Here is a 20,863-nt window from a genome sequence, read left to right on the forward strand (position 1 = left end):
CCCAAGTTGTCTGTTTCTTCTGGAAGCAGACTGTTGCATGGAGTCCAGTGTGTCATCACAAGAGTCTTCTTTCTGGAGAATCTATCGGGGAGGAAGTGTTGTCCTGATGTCCTCTGCCAGCAGCTCTTTGACTGACGGAAGTCACTTGATCTAACTACAGATGTCTCAAGTTACCTTAAGTCTGCGTAGCACAACAAGGAAGAAGAGTTAGTGCTTTTAGGTTTAAACTGAAAGATGACAAAAAGGAACTGTTTGATAAGGCCTGGTTACCCTAGTATATACCTAGGTGCAAAAATAACATTTTCAGTTTGTATACCACCCCACCCCAGAAACTTAGGGGCTCCCAGTCTCAACTGTGGCTTTGCAGTTCACTCCAGGGTTAGTGTTGAAAGAAGCTCAACGTTCAGTGGTGGCCCTAAGATCTGTGTGTGACGGTGCAGCCTGCCACTTGTAAAAAGAGGAGGCTTGAAAGCAAAGGAAACAACATGTAGTCACCTTCCCCAAGGAACAGAGGTAATGGGCTGATTCTCTGCAGCTTCCTGAAGAACAGAGCCTGCAGCTCCTGTTTGTGGGTGTGAAGCACCATTTGTGATCTTGGCAGGAAGTGGAAACGAGTAATTTGAGGACTCAGAATCTTTCTTCGCTTCCTTCCATTCCCTCTCATGTCCGGGATCTTCCCAGGAATCTCAGGAAACAACAGCATCCCTCCAATTCCTTTACCTCCTAGGAAACCCTTGTGCTGTTAGCAGCCCTTTCCTTGGTTTAACATAATTCTGTTTGCTGACCCTGGAGCCTCAGACCCCAGGTGGCTGCTCAGTCAGTTTTGACCCGCGGTTTAGAAAGATCAGCCACCTGGTCTATCGTGGTCGGTGTGACGATGGTTGATGTCAGTCTTCGCCTGTCTTTCAGACATCTCTAAGTCACTTTAATACATCTTTCTGCATGCAAATATTGAGAGATCCAGCAGGCTGGAACTTTTAAGAACAAGTCAGCAACTCTTGACCTCACTGGAAAACACCTCGACCAGTCTGAAGTCATAGTCGTGGTGAAAGCTGAGTTCCTTTGGTGGACTTAGGTGGAAATGGTCAAGATCATAGATGCTAGAAATAGCTAAAGGGCAGGAGCAAAGCCTCCCTGAGGTTGGTTCCTCTGCAGTTTACTCCTGGAAAACAAATACACGGTGAAAGCAGAGTTCCCCCTTTGTTGGGAATAAGTAATTTAATTTAGGAGAAACTTGGCGAGTTTGTTCGTTTGTTTTAACTCCACCAAAACTCTACTCTTAATTTAGGATTTTCGTAACTTGAATAGAGAAAGGAGGAGAGCATCTTTCCATTTCTTCCCCCTTGCAGTTATGTAAAGCTCCTCTTGAATAAGTCAACTGTTTTCCAACCACCACGAATAATTTGGTCTCTGGAATGCCTGGTGGAGTCCTTCAGCACAAGGCATCCACTATATTCGGGTTTTCAGATCTTGCCAGTGGTTCCATTTTGTTTGCTTTAAACACATGCAAGATGATAACTGAGATTACTGTGGATTTATTTTCTGTTGTGTTAGCAGCTTCTGAGTACTTTTGTGGTAGGTTGCTTCTCTTGATTAGAAGAAAAGAAACAAGCAGACCAGCCTCAACCCAAGTAGGAAACATAAAGAGTTCAGACTGCTTGTGATGGTCTGGTTCACCTTGAGATTTTTGTCCTGAAAGGCAGCTCTCTGGACAAGCAGTTTTCTCACATTTAGAGTTCGTTGCTTAGATGGTGAAATACATATAACCGGTAAAGAAAAGAAGTGTGTGTTTAGGGGAAACGACGGGTGGAAGAGCCTCAGCAATAAAGCCAGTTCTTATCCAAGCAGAGCACTTTGGGTTTTGCTTTTTGTTGATTTGTTTACCAGCATTCTTACAAAAACTGCTGTTAGGTGAGCCCGCCAGCTACGGTGATGTAGCTCTCTTTTGTGGCTTTGGTCTTGTTCCGTACCACCAGCCCTGTGGTTATCACACCAGCTACTGAAAATATCTTACAAGTCATTTGCTCTATCAGTCCAGACCAGGCTGTGTCTCACAGTCCCCGGAGAATTTAAAACAGAAGTTGCAGAAATCCTTTTTGAGCATGTATTTCTAAATTTATCAGTATTTAAATGTTTTTCTGCTGTTGTTGGTGAGTGTTGACGTGATAGCAGGAAGTTGGACCTTTTTCTCCTTAAAGTTAGAAATGTGTCTCTAACCCCGAACCTTTAGAAGGATCTGAGAATTCTCCTACATGTGGATTCTGCTGCTAGGACCAGTCTCCAGGAGGAAGAGTAGTCAGAGCTCTTCAGCACAGCCCTTCCTGGAAAAGCGCTGGACGAGCCCTTTCTTCAGAACCTGACACAACTCGGGAAGGTGAATCCTTCCTTTAACAGGCAGGCCTGGAGTATTCACGCCATTCTCTAATTTCATTTCAGTTTGCCCTGGCCTCTCCTCTAAACTCTTCTTTAAAGCTGATTTTCTTAGGCCAGTCTCTCTAGTGGGTTGTTGGATTTCTCTGCTGAGGGTGAATGGGTGTGTGGTATATAACAGTTCACCAAAGCTCTGGTGGCAGTTTTGAAAAGGTGAGGCAAAAAATAGATGCGCGCTCACAGCCCTGTGAGTTTTCCTTCATATTCTTTTGTTTGATGCCTCTGTGTAGCCAGGAAAGAAACTGAAGGCTGGGCTGTTTGCTTTTTCAGAGGAGTCAATTAGGGATTGGCTCTGTTCCTGTAAACCATGGTGCTAAGGCCTTTTTGAAGAACTTTGAAGAATGAAAGCATATTGCTTACTGCTCTTAGGAAATCTTTTTTGAAAAATAAATAAATGAAAGGCCAAATAATTATTTGATCTCCCTAACAACATGGTATAGAGTTTGTGACAGGAAGCTTGAAAGTGGTGGTAGATTGTCTTCAATTCGTGTGTTCTTGGTAATTGTCTGTTTTCCAAAACAGAGGTTTTAACCTCAAGACTTCAGCTGATGTCAGTTGGGCCAAAGTTTCTAAATCGCCCACATGCACCACTAAATCCATTACTGTGAACTGAACAGCCGGGTAACAAGTTGAGTGGTTTTCAAGTAGGTTCTCGAGTGTGCAGCAGACGTGTGCAGACTGTTCATGTCTCAGGCTTGTGGCCATGTTATAAAGTATGCTGAAGCTTCAGCTGGGTTGTGGCTTTGGGGATGTGTGTCTCAGTTAACCAGAACAGTGGATTGTGTGAAAAGTTGTTTACCAGAAGCACATTTTAAAAACACTGCTTCTGCTTTTATGGTACGTCAGTTGGAGTCGTCCTTTAAATCTCAAACACTGGTCTGAGAACTTGAATATTCCTAAAATCTGTTTAAAAGTAATTGTACCATTCCCACTATTTAATTCTCTAGAGGGTGATGAAACTATGGGTTTTGTGAATTGCCTGTTCATAATCTTTATTCCGTTTTTCTAATTTGGTTCTTCGCCTTACTGTTTTATGATCAGTTTTAAACATTTTTAAGATAGAGTTGTTAGATGTGGCACTCCATTTTAATTCCATTTCGAAATCTGTGGTTTCTTTGGCCGTGATATGAATTCATTAGCTTTCCTCATATTTTTTTCACCCATGTTTCAAAGTATTATTTTGTGTAAGTAAAATGTTATGAAGAAGAGGTTCTCTCTGGACACTTAGGCAAGACTCAGAGAGCAAGGAAGAATGGAGTTAAAGACAGTGTATGTGAAAGACAAGGAAGGGAGGAAGGGGAGCTGAGAAGCCTGTGCATGAGGACGCGTTGGGTCAGCAGGACTAGGCCACAGTCTCAGGCATCTGCGGAGCAAGGAGCGGAGACAGGCACGGCACAGTACGTGATGGAGGCGGGTGTGGAGTTCCAGAAGCTCCGAGATCACTGGGGGTCTGCTTCCCTGGGAGAGTCAGAGAAGACTTCAGAGAGCGGAGTCCCGCCAACCCAGTCAGGGAAGGAAGAGTGAGCAAGGGACACAGTTGCAGGAAGGAGTTTATTCAGAGCTCAGAGGTGTGACAGAACACGGCAAGGGCTGGAAGTGCACACGCACGATGGGCTTAATCAAGCTGAGTAAGGAGTGTGGCTCAGATGGTGAGGTATCTGCCTGCAAAACGGGAGACCCAGGTTCAATCCCTGAGTTGAGACGATCCCTGGAAAGGGCATGCCCACCCACTCCAGTATTCTTACCTGTAGAACTCTGTGGACAGAGGCGCCTGGTGGACTACAGTCCATGGGGTTGTAAAGAGTTGGACACGACTGAGCAACTAGCACTTTCGCTTATCCTAAAGATGATGGGGGACCACTAAAAAAGTCACTTTCTGAGAGTCTCGGAGTCTCACTTTCTGAGAAGTAAGTGGAAAAAAGTTTTGAATATAAGTCAATAAAGACAAATTTGGTCCGGCCCACCTGTTTCCTCTTTGACCCTTTCTGGAAGGCCACTGGCTCATGGGGCTTAAAGCCTTTAATGAAAGTTCAGAGTCTAGATCTGGAATGTGAGTTTCATCGCATGATGTATAGAAGGGCACAAAGGCATTGGAGTCTCAGGAGTTATTTGGATTTCTGTTTGCGATTCTTCTCTTTTCTGGGAGCAGTATGATGATTTCTTAGTCAAAAGGTATCCTTATTTCCAAATAGCAGAGAACTTGACAATTTAACAAGGGTCAGTGATTTCCAGTTCTTGAGAAAAGTATCCTCAAAAGGTTTCCTTTTTGCTGATTAGAATGAGTCACTCCCCAGGGGACTCTCTCTGCAAAGGCTTCCTTGTCCCCAGAAAGGGATATTGCTGAGAAACCCTGGCATTAATATTCAGAGATGTATAACCCTTTCATAACTGCTGACCTCTGGAGCAACTTCATGACTTAACGTGGAAGGCTTCATAATCACAAACAGTAGAAACTGCCAGGAGCACAGCATCTCTGCGGCTCCCTTGCAGCGTCATCGTGGAAGCAAGGATGGAGTTCTGACTGAGAACCCTCCAGGTTGCTTCCTCTTGCTGATTCCTTTAATAAACCTTTCCCAGGAGAGTCTCCCCTCATGCTGACTTTGGGAAATGAACTTGAGTGCCTCTTCTAGTTGAAGGGCATCAGGAAAATGACTGGAGGTTCGATTTCTCATGGGGTGAAGCTAGAAGAGGTTACTCAACAGAAGGCTCCGTAGGCCTGAGAGTGAAAGGCCCAGAATAAAGCTTCACCCCATCCCACTTCCAAACTAGTTCCTGCTCTGGCCATCCTGTTGACCAGAATAGAGTTGCTCCTGGTGGCCTCTTTCGTGGGGATCGTATCTGTCCGCCATGATTCCTCCAGTGTGAACTTGCCCCCAGCCAGGCCCTGAAGGATGGGTGTGTCCTAGTGACGATTCAGGTGACTAAGAAGTTGAAAACTCTTCTGCAGCATGAGCCTTGTAGAACATTTTGAAGTAATTTACTTTGAAAAATCATCTCTTTCAAGAGATGCAACATAAGGAGTCTTAGAGAAGCTCAGAGAAAGGAAACTGGGGTCTTTTCACTTTGGAGATCTGAGGCCTGAGGCCTATGGAGGGGCAACCGGCCTAGAGTCACAGTAGCTAACTCGGGGAGCCAGGACCTGAAGTGATGACGGCTGTGCCTCTAGCGCGCCTTTTAGTGTTAGAAGTGCGCATTTGACCTGGGATCAGGGCTGTGACAGGGCATTTGGCTTTTGTATAAAATAAGCTTAAAGTCTAAAACAGACTGTGGAATAGGCAGCATGAGGCAGGCACTGTGCTAGGGAGGCTTAATTAAAGTTTCAGCAGTAGATGGAGAGACCCTGCCCTGAAGGAACACTCACTCAGTGGAAGAGAAAATGTTAGTCGCTCAGTGGTGTCCAACTCTTTGTGACCCCAGGGGCTGTAGCCCGCCAGGCTCCTCTGTCCGTGAGAGTCTCCAAGCAAGAATACTGGAGTGGGTTTCCATTCCATTCTCCATGAGATCTTCCTGACCCAGAGATTGAACCTGGGTCTCCTGCATTGCAGGCGGGTTCTTTACTCAGTGGAGGAGAAAATCGTGGGATCGTCCAATCCTCTGTGACTGGTGGTATTAGGAAAGAGGCCTATGAATCTAGCAGATGTTGAGGAAGGAATGGAGAAGGCCCTGGGGTCTGGGATTCCGGCCTTTTCCACGCTCATATCCTCAGAACCCGGGCATATAAATCAGGAGAGCATCCTGCCCTTGATTCAAGGGTGACCATTCAAGGACCTGCGGTCCTTCCTGAGTCAGAATGGAAGTGTTGCTGCAGGGCGGTGTCTGTTGACTTTCTCAGGGAGCCTTGCCCTGGGGAGGCTCTCGCCGTGGGATCCCCACAGACAGATCACACTTGCTTTACTTCCCCTTCAGCCTCCTGGCCCAGCTCAGCTTATGACCTCATAGCAGCAGTACAAGCTGATGCTGGCCCTCTTGAGGCCCTGAGGGCTGGGTTTTTTCTGTCAGCAGCCCTTGTGGGTCTAGGAGTTGAGCTGAAAATCATGTCCTCAGCAGATCGTGGGCGCGGCTTCATCTTTCAGGAAGTCTCCCACTTGCTCTTGAGTCAGGGCTTCTGGAGGTGCTGAGGGGTAATTCTGATGACCTTTCCCCGGCAGCTCTTGACCCAGGGTTTTGCAAAAAACTCAGGGTGGATAGGAGTCCAAGTCAAAAGGACACGAACAGGTGGCTTTTCGGATTCATACCCCGCCTTTGACGCAGTTGTACAGGTTTCAAAGCCCCTGTGATGGGGGTGCCTTTCCATATCATTTGTGGGTGTTCTTACATGTTTATGTTAATGTCTGTGTGTGTGCGTGCGTGCGTGCGTGCTCAGTCGTGACCGACTCTTTGCAACGCGATGGACTGTAGCCCACCAGGCTCCTCTGTCCATGGGATTTCCCAGGCAAGAACACTGGAGTGGGTTGCCATTTCCTCCTCCAGGAAGGAATTGTATGCACATATAGTTCCGTATCACTTATGTGTTACTTGTGACGCAGATTCCCGTCAACGGCAGACACTTTCCCTTTTAGTTTCGGTAGCCTCTCGGCTTCCTGCCCGAGAAGTACCAGCTTTCTCATTTTTATTAATCAGAGATGGCACCTGCTCTTGTTTCTCCTCCTCCAAATGATGTCAGATGCCTGCTTCCTGGAGGAGGCTGCAGTCTGTCATCCTGGGTAGTCCACACCCTGCTGTGAGCAGCTTCCCCGGCAGTCCGTAGGCCACCCTGGCAGTGAAGATCAGTGTGGCCTCTAGTCGCTGTGTGTTTAACGTCACCCGGCGTTCTGCTCTCTTTTCAGATTGTGGCGCCTTGGTCCACAAAGGCTGTAGAGAAAGTCTGATCTCCTGTGCAAAGGTCAAGATGAAGGTAAGACATTTCTGCTTGAACCAATGAGATCCTAAGAGTTGGGAGTTTCTGTTTGTCTTGTCATCGTTCGGTACCTCCTTTGAGATTGCAGTAACCCAAAATGCTTCATCTCTTCTTGACACACTCGGGAATTTGTGGCTCTCGGAAGATGAAATGCTTTCAGAACTTGTCCACATTAGACACACATTTCGCTGTGATTGTAATCTGTGTCACCAGTACAGTGACTTTCTTCTTAACCATGTCTGCAGACCTGCTCTGCTCTTCATACTCCAGCCTTCCTCCTTGGGGACCATGAGGGCAGCAGGCGGAAATCAGGGGCTCTGACGTGCTGACAGCGGGGAGGGCAGGGTTTTGAGCCAGCCTGCCCGGCATCCCTTTTCTCCACAGGCTCACGTAGATCACACGACAAGGGAAGTGGATGGCGGTCCAGGCTCTGAGTATGCACGTCACATAGTAACGCCCAGTGCTCATCAGAGGCCCTTGTAGAGTGCGAGACTGGCTGCAGATGGGCGTTTAGGTGGCCCGTGTGGTTTTTCAGTGTTTCAGTCACTCGTAACTGTCTTTGTTCTTGTCAGAAGAGTGCTATCCAGCTCCATCTACACGTGTGTTCAGCGTGCTGTTTGCTTCCAGTAACCAAACACGTTTAGTGAAGTGGCTTCAGACTTGAGAGTCGCCTCGGGGGCTTGTTATAAAACAACACTGGGCCAGTGACCCCCTCCCAGAATTTCCGATTCTGGGTGGGTGGGGCCGCGGAATTTACCTTTCTAATAACTTCCCAGAAGTGCTGTGGCTGCTGGTCCGAGGACCTCACTCTGAGAAGCACTGAACTAGTGTAAAGGCGACAGGCTTCTGTGCCCTGGATCTTACTCAGCCCATGGACGTAAATTTTGTCCAAAGGCTGAACTTTTCTTCTTTTCCACAGTATTTATCGCCTTCTTGAGGCTTCCCTGGTGGCTCAGACAGTACAGAATTGGCCTGCAGTGCAGGAGACCTGGGTTCAATCCCTGGGTCAGGAAGATCCCCTGGAGAAGGGAATGGCAACCCACTCCAGTGTTCTTCTCTGAAGAAGTCCATGGATAGAAGAGCCTGGCAGGCTGTAGTACATGGGGTCATCAAGAGTCAGACGCAACTGAGTGACGAATGCAAAATATCACCTTTTTAGGGTCTGTGTGTATATTACATTTACTTTCTGTGATCTGTACCTTACCCCCACTGGAATATATGTAAGCATCAAACTTGGCAGGCAGTCTGAAGTCAGGAGCGTTTGATCCATTGGCAGCTCCTGAGCCTGCAGAACAGAATCTGGGCTGTAGGTCCTTAGATGTTGGAGAGGCGGATGGAGGTGACAGCCCACTGGGCTGAGTGGCTGCCGCCTCCTCTGGACAAGATGCGCAGGCCCAGGCTGCTGTCTCCCGCCCCTCCAACATGCCTCTCTCCTTGTCACCTGCCTGACCCCATGGGCCTTGGAATTTGTGACCTCTGGTATGAATGTCATCACTGTGACTGTGCCAAAGAAAGACAGCGACGGGGACATAGCCTGCCCTGTGTAAAAGAATGTCATTGAAGAGGGGGAGTCCCACTCCAAACAGACCCTTCTCCACTAATGATCTATCTCAGACGAATTGCTTCAACCCGTTTTCTCACATGGTGTCTCTGTTCCATGCCACAAAAAAGTCTTAAAATTAGCACTTTCCCTAAGAATTATTTAACACCTTATACATAAATGCTGGTCACTGGAGAGATGGAAATGAAAAGGGCATAGATGCTGCTCGTAGGGAACCAGCGTTGTGGGGGTGATGGACCCGCAGACAATGACCATAAATAAGGAAAGAACTCGGGGGGGGTTCGCACAGCATTCTGAGGGGTGCCAGTCGCTGCCTCATGGGAGGAGAAGACAGAAGCTCACGGTGGCTCTGCCCCCGGGTTCTGACCTTGAAACAGGAGACTGCCTGGCATGTGAAGGGAGGGGAGTGTTCCAGGCAGAGGAGACGGCTCTCACAGAGTCGCAGGCCAGGCGGGCTCAGGCGATAGCCAGCGTGGGTGGCTGTGTCTCTGTAGGACCCCAAGGACCGTTGGCAGGAACAGGAGCAGCTGGCTTTGTGTTCCAGGCCTCTTGAGACTTGACAGAAGATAAGTTGTAAAATTCATCAAAACTTGTGAAATTCATCGACATTTCTTTCCCTTGCAGCAGCCCAAGGGGAACCTGCAGGCGCACGACACGTCCTCGCTGCCCACGGTCATCATGAGGAGCAAGTGTAAGTAGTCTGCCGCCCCTCACGGCTCCGCACGGCCTCTCTGGCTCAGGACTCACTCGCACTCCTGTCGTGTCCCTTTGTTATGCTTAATCACGGTTTGAATACCTATTTTGTGGTAACTTAGAGAAGGCTGCAGTTTCGTGGACTGAAAGCTTGGCAGTCTTACCATCAGACCCTCTGGAAGATCTTAGAAGAGAGCGTGTGTGTGTGTGTGTGTGTGTGTGTGTGTGTGTGTGTGTGTGTGTGTGTGTGTGTGTGTGTGTGTGTGTGTGTGTGTGTGTCTGTGTGTGTCTGTGTGTGTGTGTGTGTGTGTGTGTGTGTGTGTGTGTGTGTGTCTGTGTGTGTGTCTGTGTGTGTGTGTGTGTGTCTGTGTGTGTGTGTCTGTGTGTGTCTGTGTGTGTGTCTGTGTGTCTGTGTCTGTGTCTGTGTGTGTCTGTGTCTGTGTGTGTCTGTGTGTGTGTCTGTGTCTGTGTGTGTCTGTGTGTGTGTCTGTGTCTGTGTGTGTCTGTGTGTGTCTCTGTGTGTGTCTGTGTGTGTGTCTCTGTGTGTCTGTGTGTGTGTGTCTGTGTGTGTGTCTGTGTGTGTCTGTGTGTGTCTGTGTGTGTGTGTCTCTGTGTGTGTGTGTCTCTGTGTGTGTGTCTGTGTGTGTGTGTGTCTGTGTGTGTCTGTGTGTCTCTGTGTGTGTGTGTGTGTCTGTGTGTGTGTGTGTGTGTGCACTCACAAGGCGGCACCTGAGTGAGTGTGTGTGTGCACCTCTGTGTGTGTGTGTGAGTGAGCTTACAAGGCAGCACCTGAGCCTTGTTTATTAAACCAAGTGACCCCCATGTTTTTTGAAGCTCCTTTTCCATGAGTCAACAGTGAAACTTGCTTTCGGTGCTCTCAACATCAAACGAGACCTTGCTTATTAAACTCCTTGACAGACTGAAATTATATAGTTTGGGGGTGTTCTTTTCTTTTCTCTTTTTCAAGGGGCACACCGATTGAGTTCATCACACTTCGTCACATCAGCCTGTCTTCTCCGGTCTGGGCAAAGCTCCACTTTGGTTTTGCAGAATGTTTTCCCCTTCTCCTTCTCCGCGCTCTCTCCTCTCCCCTCGTTAGTACACACTGTGGTCTGTTTAATGCAGACCTCTCTAGTCTGCCTTGTCTTCAGACATATGTGTACCTCTGAAAATATCTCTCACTGTTTTGTGTGTTGAATTTAAATCAGACAGTATGACTTACGCTTTTCCCCTCAATATGGTTTTGAGATCTGCGTGTGATATTATTTGAAAGCCATCATCTCAAATTGCTTCGTGGTATTCTTTCAGAAACATACACCACATTTTAATTGCCAGTTCCCCCAAAGACTTGAGTTGTCTCCACCCGCTGCCATAAATACCGCAGTAATGAATACCACGTTAATTAGCTCACAGAACCCGGTTGAGACTCGCCCCCAGGCCGTGTTTTTCAAGGCCTAGTTCCTGGATCAATTATAAGTGCCAGTTTGGGGCCCTACCCAGACGTACGACATCAGAGAGTCCAGGGTGGAGCCGGTGCTCTGTTTTAGGAGTTGCTCCAGGTGACGACAGTGTCCACACTTGAGTGTGAGAACCACTGCCCCAGGCCTGACTGTTCTGAGCGCTTCCAGACGACTCGGAACAGCCACTCAGGCTGTGCTGCCGGCGAGGGTGTGGAGTCCTGGTCAGACAAAGTCTGATTATTACCCATCTTTGCATGTAAATTCCTGGATGAAAGTTACACCAGACCGTCACTCACTTTAACCAGGGGTCCGCCTACCCCAGCGCCTTTTACAAGCCTGCTCTTACTAAATTTCTTTTTTTTGGCTCTGTGACATTTATCTCTTCTTTCAGAAATCTGCTTTCTTTCAAATCAGATGAAAAGGTCTTCCCCAAAGCTACCTGTTAGATTACCTCCAGCCCCCATGTGTAGTCTTACTCCCCTTTTACCCACCAAGGTAACATAGCAGTAAGAGTGCAGGTGGTGGGCTCAGATTGTATGGGTTTGAGTCCTAGCACCCCACTTAACAAATTACTAACCAGAGGCATATTAATACATCTTTCGTTACCTTAACATTATGACTTTATTGGTATCCACCTACCTCACAAATTGCCGGCCACACGCATTAGTTTCTGCAAAAATCCTCTAGTTAATAATGTGTTAGCAGCTGCATAACCTCAGACAAATATTTACGGCTCCCCCCACCCCCCACACCTCGCGTTCCTCCTCCGTGGAAGGATGTGGTGGTATCATCAGGCGGTCGTCGGGTTTAAGTGAGGTGGCGCCCGTGAAGCCCTTGGTGGTGGGCTTCCCTCAGTGGGAACGTCCGCCGCCGCGGCCTTCGCGGGTGAGGATGCCGGGGCTCAGACAGTGAGCAGCTTCCTGAGCGGGGAAGGTTTCCCAGCAGTCACAGAGCTCTCTCTCACCTCCCCCCACACCCATGCTGCCCTTGATGCACGTTGCCCTTGACAGTCTGGAGGGCTCTGCTGACTTGCTGCTGCTTCTCCAGCCATCTCCCTGGTCCGCATGCCCACACCCTGCCTGCCTCCTCTGCTTGTCATCTCCATTTCACATTAGCGCTGCGCGAGAACTTCGCCCTTCCTTCAGATGGCCCTCCTCTTCAGAATGTCCTCTTTTCCCGTCCGCCTGTCCACGTCCTCACGTCAGGGACTTCCCCATTCAAGGACTGATGTTCCTCCCTCCATCTGACGTGTTTTAAATAATGTCATGTATTTATCTTTGGCCGTGCTGGGTCTTTGTGGCCACGCGGGCTTTTCTGTAGTTGCGGGAAGCAGGGGCTGCTCTCCGGTGGTGGTACCCGGGCTTCTCGTTGCGGAGGCTTTTCCTGTGGAGCACGGGCTCTCGAGCACGAGGGCTTAGTAGGTGCAGCGCTCGGGCTTAGCTGTCCTGCAGCACGTGGGATCTTCCCGGACCAGGGATCAAACCCCTGTCTCCTGCGGTTGGCAGGCAGGTTCTTTACCCCTGAGCCCCCAGGGAACTGCTCCTGCATCATATTCTATCTGCTCACCAGCTTCCCTCTGAAACCCTGAGGTACTCCAGTCCCTCACACTAGAGCCTGTTCGCCTCTCGCCCTTCTTCCCTGTTGGGCGAGGCCCCCATCTCCTGGCATCCTGCATATTTCCTGCAAGCAGGGTCTGGTCATGCCGCTGTGTGGCAGGTTTCTGATGATTACATCACCTTCTTCTGAAAAGAATCTGAATGGCTTTATCCATTTTATTAAGTCAAGCACATCCTGTAATACAGTGAAGCTGTAACAGCTGCCCCAGTCATTTCCTTCAGCTCCTGACGCTCCTAGGGCTGGACGGATAATGCTGCTCACGTCTGGGACAGGAGCTTCGTTACCACGGAAAAATCATCTGTTGCCCAGATGTCAGTGTGACTCCCTGACCCGAAATCAGAGCCCCAGTGTCCTCTTTGGGCGTGTGCAATGGCCATGAACTTGGGCAAGCTCCGGGAGATGGAGAGGGACAGGGAGGCCTGGCATGCTGCAGCCCATGGGGTCACAAAGCGTCGGACACGACTGAGTGGCTGAACAGCACAAGAAGTAGTTATGAGGACAGCTTAGCTGGGTGACATCGATCACAGATTGCGTTTCCCTCCCCTGTAAATTAGAGGAATTGGTCAAAATCTGTGTTCTCAGACATTGCACAGAAGAAACTCTTGGGAAGCTGGTAAAAAACATCTTAGACTCCTAGGTCCCACCCACACAGGACAGACAGGGCTGGGAATTTGCATAACTATAAAGCCCCTCACAGGAAAAACACTGGCCTAGGTCATCTCTGAGGCTGCTTGTGTCCTTAAGATTCTTTCAGTCTCCTTTTCTCTTTGAATTAGTTTAAAGTTTTAAACACATGGTGCTTTCTTGTGATTCTTATCCTTATTGCCTCATTTCCATCACACTCCACAGGTAACTCCATTTCTTATGTTTATCTTCTCCAAGTTTTTTTCTTAAAATGAAAGCAGACACCAGTTTGGATTAAACATAGACATGGTCTGTGGCGCACTTTATTCTGCACTTCAATTTTCTCTTCCCCCGTAATATATTGTCGTGCACTTTTGTGTCAGTTCGGGCAGGGTGTCCTCATTTTTATTGTAAAGCTTCACAGTATCCACCAGTAGGATATACCGTGATTTATTAACCGACCTTATTTTGGTAACTCACTTTGCTTTTACTGAACTTTGCACTGAATACCTTTGGTCGTATGTCATTGCAAGTGTAAACAAGTAAATCTTGTGACATGAAGACGTCCTGAAGGAAACCACTGGATCAATAGGTATAGGCATTCACAGTTTCAGTAACTGTCGCCACACTGACCTCCGTAGAGTTTTTGTCTCCAGTTAACACTCCCAGGGTCTGTCTCTTTTAAAGCGGTCTGTTCCTGTTTGATACTCGTCAGGCGGGTCCGTGGTGGAGGGCCCGAGTCACTGACACTTTGGCGGTGTCCTCTCCCGTGCAGCCTCCCAGCCCAAGGAACGCCCTCGGTCTGCTGTCCTTCTGGCCGATGAGACCACTACCGCCCACATGTTTTCCAACAGACGGTCCCAGCAGAGCGTCATGCTTTCCAAAAGCGTCTCCATTCAGAACATCGCTGGGTAAGTGGGGGTGTGGAGACAGCACAGGTGACATCTAGGCGATGAGAGCATCATAATTTATACCATTTGACAGAAAGATGCTCTTGGGAAAGAACGTGTAACTTAACGAGTCAGTGCTTAGCTGAGACAAGCAGGGTGAGGGTTACATTTGATGCAGCCATTCTATAACAAGGATCCCCGTTGAACACCGTCTCAAGTAAGGTTTTGTCCATGATCAGTCCTGCCTTTAAAGAACCTGCCTTCTAAGAGGATGATTTTTTAGATCAAAATAAGAAGTGGAAATGGGGGGGGGGGGGGGGGAAGGGATTTAATGCTGAATGTTGGCCTGCAACCACTTACATTTTCAGATGTCACATTTCCCTATTGGTCAAATGAACCTGGGAGGAGAGGGTAGTTCTGTTTTATCTTTTTTTTTTTTTTTTTTTTTCCATCCTTGCATCTTGCCTCTTCAGTCATGAGTGAGTAATGGGCCGAGGATGGCAGTAGGCTCCCAGCCCCTCCTCTGCCCTGAGCTCCTATGTTGTCCCTGTGGAAGCTGCCATAGCCCCTGGCTGTGGAGGCTCCGGCTGTGTGTGGTTAGTACAGGGCTGATTGTGATGTGGATGGTTGTTCGGGGTCAGGTGCCTGCCTTTCTACCAAGTAAAGAAGTCACCTCAAATATAGGGCTCAAAGCGTCCCTGGCAGCTCTCCTCACTCAGGCTGGAGGAAAATTCCCAGCTGAAGGATGCAAATCTCCTTTTGTCTGTGTTTCCTAACCTCTGTGCTGGATAGTGCTTCCTCCTCCTTAAGGGAAAAAAAAAAAAATCCAGGTATTTTTATATCATTCTGTCTCGGTGGCATGATTATCTTCTTTTCAGAGTTGTTAAGTTCCTCTCAATTGGTTTATATTATGACTTTTAAAAGTTGGCCTTTAAATAAAATTTAGTTTTAAGTGACTCTGGCTTACCTCTGTGCCATACCACAAACATAAACCAGGTGCCTGATGTGCTCGCTGGGATCGAGAAAAGTCCAAAGAATATGGTTTAGTGTTGAGTGCTGGCTCTGTAGGTGTTTAGGGAACACAAGGAAAAGGTGTTGTAGTTAGACACGAGTTTCAAACAGAGAAATTTCATTTATAATGTGTACCCAGTTTGAAAGAAGAGCATTCTTCTTGTTACTTATGGTTTAAAAAATAAAACTGCAAGGTTCAAAAAGTTCATGGTTGCAGCTGTATTTCAAAGCCTCTGACCTCCTTCATAGTTCATGTTGCACGTTGCCAGGTACCTGACATAAGTAATTTGCCTTCCATGTTGTCATTTTTGTAGTTTTTCAGAGCTTCACAAACCATGGCTTCTCAGAATACACCTTACATACGTGTTTCCTTCTGTCCCTAGAGTTGGCAACGATGAGAACATAGCAAACACCTGGAAGTTCCTGTCCCACTCAACAGACTCACTGAATAAAATCAGCAAGGTCAACGAGTCCACAGAGTCCCTTACTGATGAGGGTAAGCGGAGGCCACAGCCTGTGTGGTGGGTGTCTGCAGAGACTGTGCCGTAAGCTGGAATACAGGCACTGATGGAGTAATGGTGCCTGCTGTCCTGGCTCCTGTGATGTGTCTCTGAACTGCCTGTGCAGCATCAGATGCTTTACAGTGAGCTGGTGAACCTGCTTATCCAGTTGATGGGTACTCGTCCACTGAAGGACGTCATTGAGTGATGTGGTCTGCCTCGGCCGCAGCCACTGCTTCTTGTCCTAGCCTTGAGTACACGTTCAGTTCACAGTTGTAAACCTACTCTCTTAAACAAGGAAAGTCACCAGGGCCCTTCTAGCTCTTGCTTCACATAGGAATCATGTCTTAATCACCTTAATTTAGGTGACTTTTTCACCCTTAACCAAAGTTGAATATAGTGTACGTCACTCTTGAACAGAAAATGCTCCTTTCTAATAGAATATATATATATACTGTGAATATCACTGTCTTAGTGCAGAGTGCATAGTCGCATGAAGTTATCACCCCAAAGAATGTCCAGCAGAGGCTTTTTAGAGGTCACTGATGCAGGACTCTGACGCCAATTTTTTTCTTTTTCTTTTTTATTTTGAGGAGTAGGTACAGACATGAATGAAGGACAGCTAATGGGAGATTTTGAAACTGAGTCCAAACAGCTGGAAGCAGAGTCTTGGAGTCAGATCGTGGACAGCAAGTTTCTGAAACAGCACAAGAAAGATGTCGTCAAGCGGCAAGAAGTGATTTACGGTGAGACTCCTCATCTGCTCTGCTGAGATCCGATTCACATTGTCTGGTGGGTGGTTTATTGCACTTTGGCAAGTCAGTTTTCAAGTATGTATTATAGCCATCTCCAAGATTTTCTTTAAAAGGTTTGAGGTATAGAGACATGCTCTTATTTCCGACCTTCCCTCTCTGTAAAATGATCTGCTTGACTTTTACTGAACATTTTATTGAGTGTGAGTGCTCTTTCATGCAGTATTCTTAGAGAGCCCCTGTGGCAGCACAGTCTAATTCCTCAGCTGCAGCATAAACTAGACTAAATACAAGTCCTTTCTGGGAAATGGGAGCACGGTCAGTTACGGAAGGTCCTGAATCCCAGTGAAGATAACTTTGGAAAGCACCATTTGAGGGGGATGGAGTCCAGTTTGCCTGTCAGAAAGTAGTGTGAGAGGTCCCGTGAAAAGCAGGAACAGGACGAAAACTCTTTGGGGAAAAGGCAGCTCTTGACCCAGCCTTAAAGTTTAAGTTGGGCCGTAAGCAGCCTTTAGACAGGCCCGGGCTCTCAGGAGCAGGGGAATCGGCGAGGGGGGCATCCCTGACAGTCCAGCCCTGTCGCCCCCACCCCAGAGCTGATGCAGACGGAGTTCCACCACCTCCGCACCCTCAAGATCATGAGCGACGTCTACAGCCGGGGCATGATGGCCGACCTGCTCTTCGAGCAGCAGATGGTGGAGAAGCTCTTCCCCTGCTTGGACGAGCTCATCAGCATCCACAGCCAGTTCTTCCAGCGGATCCTCGAGCGGAAGAAGGACTCCCTGGTGGATAAAAGCGAGAAGAACTTTCTCATCAAGAGGATCGGAGACGTGCTTGTGCAGCAGGTGAGCAGGAGCAGGGCCCCGGGCACTTCTCTGTCGTACACACGCACGCACACAGACACACGTGGGGACTGGCAGCCGTGTGTTCTCGTCCCGGAACTGCCTGTGATCTCTGTGAGCTTGGGCGGGTGGTTCCATGTCTCCAGCCCTCAGTTTTCCCTTTTTGAAATTGAGGGCAGTAGGTTTTCTCTTCTAACGCTATTTCAAAATTTAAAAGCCATGTGTATACAAAGTGCCCAGCGTACATGCTAGGTAGGCAGTAAAAGTCGGGTTTCCTTGCCTTTGGAGGGTGTTTGCTTTGTGATCACTTAAAACATCTCTGCTTTCAGCTTCTCTGGTGGTCAGGGGGAAAGGAAAGGCTCCCCTGAAGCTTTGGGGTGAGGATCAAGCCTTACTGACTCCAGAGGCTTCGTTCAGCAGGAATGGCTGCTAGCGTGTGTTGTAGGGACCACTTACAGAAACTCAGCGGCTGCCCCGCAGTGAGCATAGCTTCAGATGAGGTAGCACACATGGGAATGATAGAAGGGCCACGCAGAACTGTTGGGACTGCTGCCCCGAGCTAAGCAGGATAAACAGCCCTAGATAACTTACCATGGCTTTCTGACTTACCAAGGAGACATTCTTAAGCCTGCTTCCTCATGAAAGACTTCTAGTGAGTCCCTTTGTTTTATTGCTATTTTTATGACAAATGGGAGTTAGAACACGTTTTGCACAGTACATGGATACTTCTGTGTTTATTATTTTTTGAATATCCGTATCAGCTTTATTGAACTATAATTCATAAGCCGTGTGATCCACCCGTGTAAAACGTTCTGTTCAGTGGTGTTTAGTATATCCATGGATTTGAGCAGCCGTCACCAGGGCCAGTTGTAGAACGTTTTTATCATCAGCACCCGCCCCAGCTTCCCCGACTTCCCCCACCCTAGGCAACCACTGATGTACTTTCTGTCTGGATTTGCCTGTTCTGGACATTGTATATAAATGAATAAAACAGTATGTTGTCCTTAGTGATTGGACTTTTCATATGTGAGTACCGCATTTTATCCGTTTATCCTTTGATAGACACTAGGATTAGTTCCCCTTGGTTGGGGGCTGTTGTGAGCAACGCTGCTGTGAACATTCATGTGCCTGTTCTTGTGTGGACATGTTTTTATGGCCAGGAGTGGAACTGCGGGGTCATATGGTAACTCTGCATTTAACTTCTCGAGGAACTGCCTGTCTTCCAAACCTCCTGCACCATTTCAGTCTTCTGGGGGAAGTTATGAGGAAGATCCCCTGGAGAAGGAAATGGCAACCCACTCCAGTATCCTTGCCTGGAGAATCCCATGGACAGAGGAGCCTGGCGGGCTGCAGTCTGGGGTTGCACAGAGTCAGACAGGACTGAGCCCCCGAGCCTGAGCGCAGTGAGGAAACCCTCCTGAGTCACACAAGTAGCATGGGCTCTTGGCACATGGCGGTAACACGGGTTTAGCGCGCCGAGTGACGGCGTAACTTTGCTTGCTCTCCTCCACAGTTCTCGGGGGACAATGCCGAACGCTTAAAGAAGACGTATGGCAAGTTTTGTGGGCAGCACAACCAGTCTGTGAACTACTTCAAAGACCTCCACACCAAAGACAAGCGCTTTCAGGCCTTTGTGAAGGTAGTGGCGTGAAATGTAGAATTGCCCACCGTTGCCCAGAGCCTGGCGTCCCCGTGAGGTTTAGCCCGAGCCTTCCCCTCTGGGTTGTTCCTGACATTTGGTCTCCTCCCTTGCAGAAGAAGATGAGCAGTTCTGTCGTCCGGAGGCTGGGAATCCCCGAGTGCATATTGCTTGTAACCCAGCGGATCACCAAATACCCAGTTTTGTTCCAGAGGATACTGCAGTGTACCAAAGGTGAGTCTCTCTCTCGAATCAATCTTAGTTGCCAGTGGCCTGTTCCCTGTCTGTCCAGCAGAGGCCCCGTTGAAGGACTCTTCCACATCCAAGAGGACTAAAAGAGAAGCCTGTGTTTTCTCTTAAAAATGGTTTTCTTGAGTGCAAACGTGAAATGTCACGTCACCAGACTTAGAGTGAATGCGAGCGAGAAGGGAAGGAACCACTGGGTGACCCCAGCCGAGCGTTCAGTGGCCTGCAGAGCTGGTCACTTGTCTCTCGGCTGGGAGAGGACACTCCCGCCTCCCCTGCAAGTGCAGGGATCGCTATTGTTTCTCAGTGAATCAGTCCCTGCTTATTTTCTCTCTGCTGATCCTGCTCCACCACAGTTACATTAAGGATTAGGTAAAACAAAGACACAGATTAAGAAACTGGAGGCTCCTCTCCCTGCCTAAAGATGTTGGATTCCTTCCACTTTAGAAGGGAGCTTGTGGGATTTCCCTGGTGGTCCAGTGGCTAAGACTCCTCCCTCCCAGTGTACGGGGCCCAGGTTTGATCCCTGGTCAGAGAGCTAGATCCCACATGCGTCAACTACAGGTCCCATGTACTGCAACTAAGACCTGGTGTGGCCAAGTAAGTATCTGTACAGCTATATATGTATATATGGGGCTTCCCTGGTGACTCAGATGGTAAAGAGTCCACCTGCAATGCAAGAGACCTGGGTTCGATCCATGGATGAGGAAGATCCCCTGGAGAAGGGCATGGCAACCCACTCCAGTGTCCTTGCCTGGAGAATCCCCATGGAGCGTGGGGTCGCAAAGAGTCGGACAGGACTGAGCAACTAAGCACAGCACACATGTGTATATAGAGAACGTAGCTCGGGATTGCGCGTCATCTGTCCCACTGAAACGTCTAACCTTATTTAGAGTTAAATTCTGACTGAGCCAGAGGACAGGGCGTGACCGCAGCGTGTCGGCCTCGCTCTGCCCGCAGAGCACGGACAATGCCGTGGGGCACGGAGGCAGGGCATCCCCCTCCTGCCCGGTAGGGACTGAGCTCTCCTCTCCTCCTCAGACAACGAGGTGGAGCAGCAGGACCTGACGCAGTCCCTGGGCCTGGTGAAGGACGTGATCAGCGCCGTGGACAGCAAGGTGGCAAGTTACGAGAAGAAGGTCCGTCTGAACGAGATCTACACGAAGACCGACAGCAAGTCGATCATGAGGATGAAGAGCGGTCAGATGTTTGCCAAGGAGGACCTGAAGCGGAAGAAGCTGGTGCGAGACGGGAGCGTGTTTCTGAAGAGCGCAACCGGGAGGTTGAAAGGTGAGGCCTGCTCATGTCTGAGGCTCCACGCGCTCCAGGGGCGAGCAGGCAGGATGCAGGTGTCCCCAGACCACTTCCGGGCACCCTCGTCCGGATGCTCCCCAGGAGCAGCCGTCGTTCAGTCCTTAGTCTTGTATCAGAAAGGCCTGGGCTGAGCTGGCTCACAAACCACGCCGAGTACAGTAAGGCAGCAAGGACCTGGTGCAGCCAGGGGCATGAGAAGATTTTTAAAAAGCAAAGAGTCAGCTTCATACTCAGATGCGAGCTCCTAAGGCAGATGTAATCCCCCATGAGAGACGGCAGCAAATTTGGGGTCGGGGTTTCTGGCAAAACCACTGCCAGGAGGGAAGCACCATCAGCTGCCCCATTCATAGGTTCTCTGAGATTAAAAATACATCATCGATTGTTCTG

General features: G+C 48.7%; 1 protein-coding gene across 13 annotated transcripts in view; it reads left to right on the forward strand.

The window, feature by feature from the left end:
* Positions 1-20,863, forward strand: part of AKAP13 (A-kinase anchoring protein 13) — a 320,810-nt gene that overhangs the window by 276,032 nt on the left and 23,915 nt on the right. For 9 of the 13 annotated variants that reach the window (XM_060402005.1, XM_027975368.2, XM_060402001.1 and 6 more), the window contains 9 exons: positions 7,257-7,324; positions 9,513-9,579; positions 14,058-14,193; positions 15,567-15,679; positions 16,277-16,429; positions 17,030-17,280; positions 18,791-18,916; positions 19,033-19,150; positions 20,204-20,452. In XM_060402005.1, the coding sequence (XP_060257988.1) occupies positions 7,257-7,324; positions 9,513-9,579; positions 14,058-14,193; positions 15,567-15,679; positions 16,277-16,429; positions 17,030-17,280; positions 18,791-18,916; positions 19,033-19,150; positions 20,204-20,452 (1,281 nt within the window). The remainder of the gene's footprint in view (positions 1-7,256; positions 7,325-9,512; positions 9,580-14,057; positions 14,194-15,566; positions 15,680-16,276; positions 16,430-17,029; positions 17,281-18,790; positions 18,917-19,032; positions 19,151-20,203; positions 20,453-20,863) is intronic. The other 4 variants (XM_042235067.2, XM_060402003.1, XM_060402004.1 and 1 more) reach the window with 2 other exon arrangements.

The sequence above is a fragment of the Ovis aries genome, chromosome 18, assembly GCF_016772045.2.
Source record: "Ovis aries strain OAR_USU_Benz2616 breed Rambouillet chromosome 18, ARS-UI_Ramb_v3.0, whole genome shotgun sequence".
In the NCBI taxonomy this organism is placed as follows: Eukaryota; Metazoa; Chordata; class Mammalia; order Artiodactyla; family Bovidae; genus Ovis; species Ovis aries.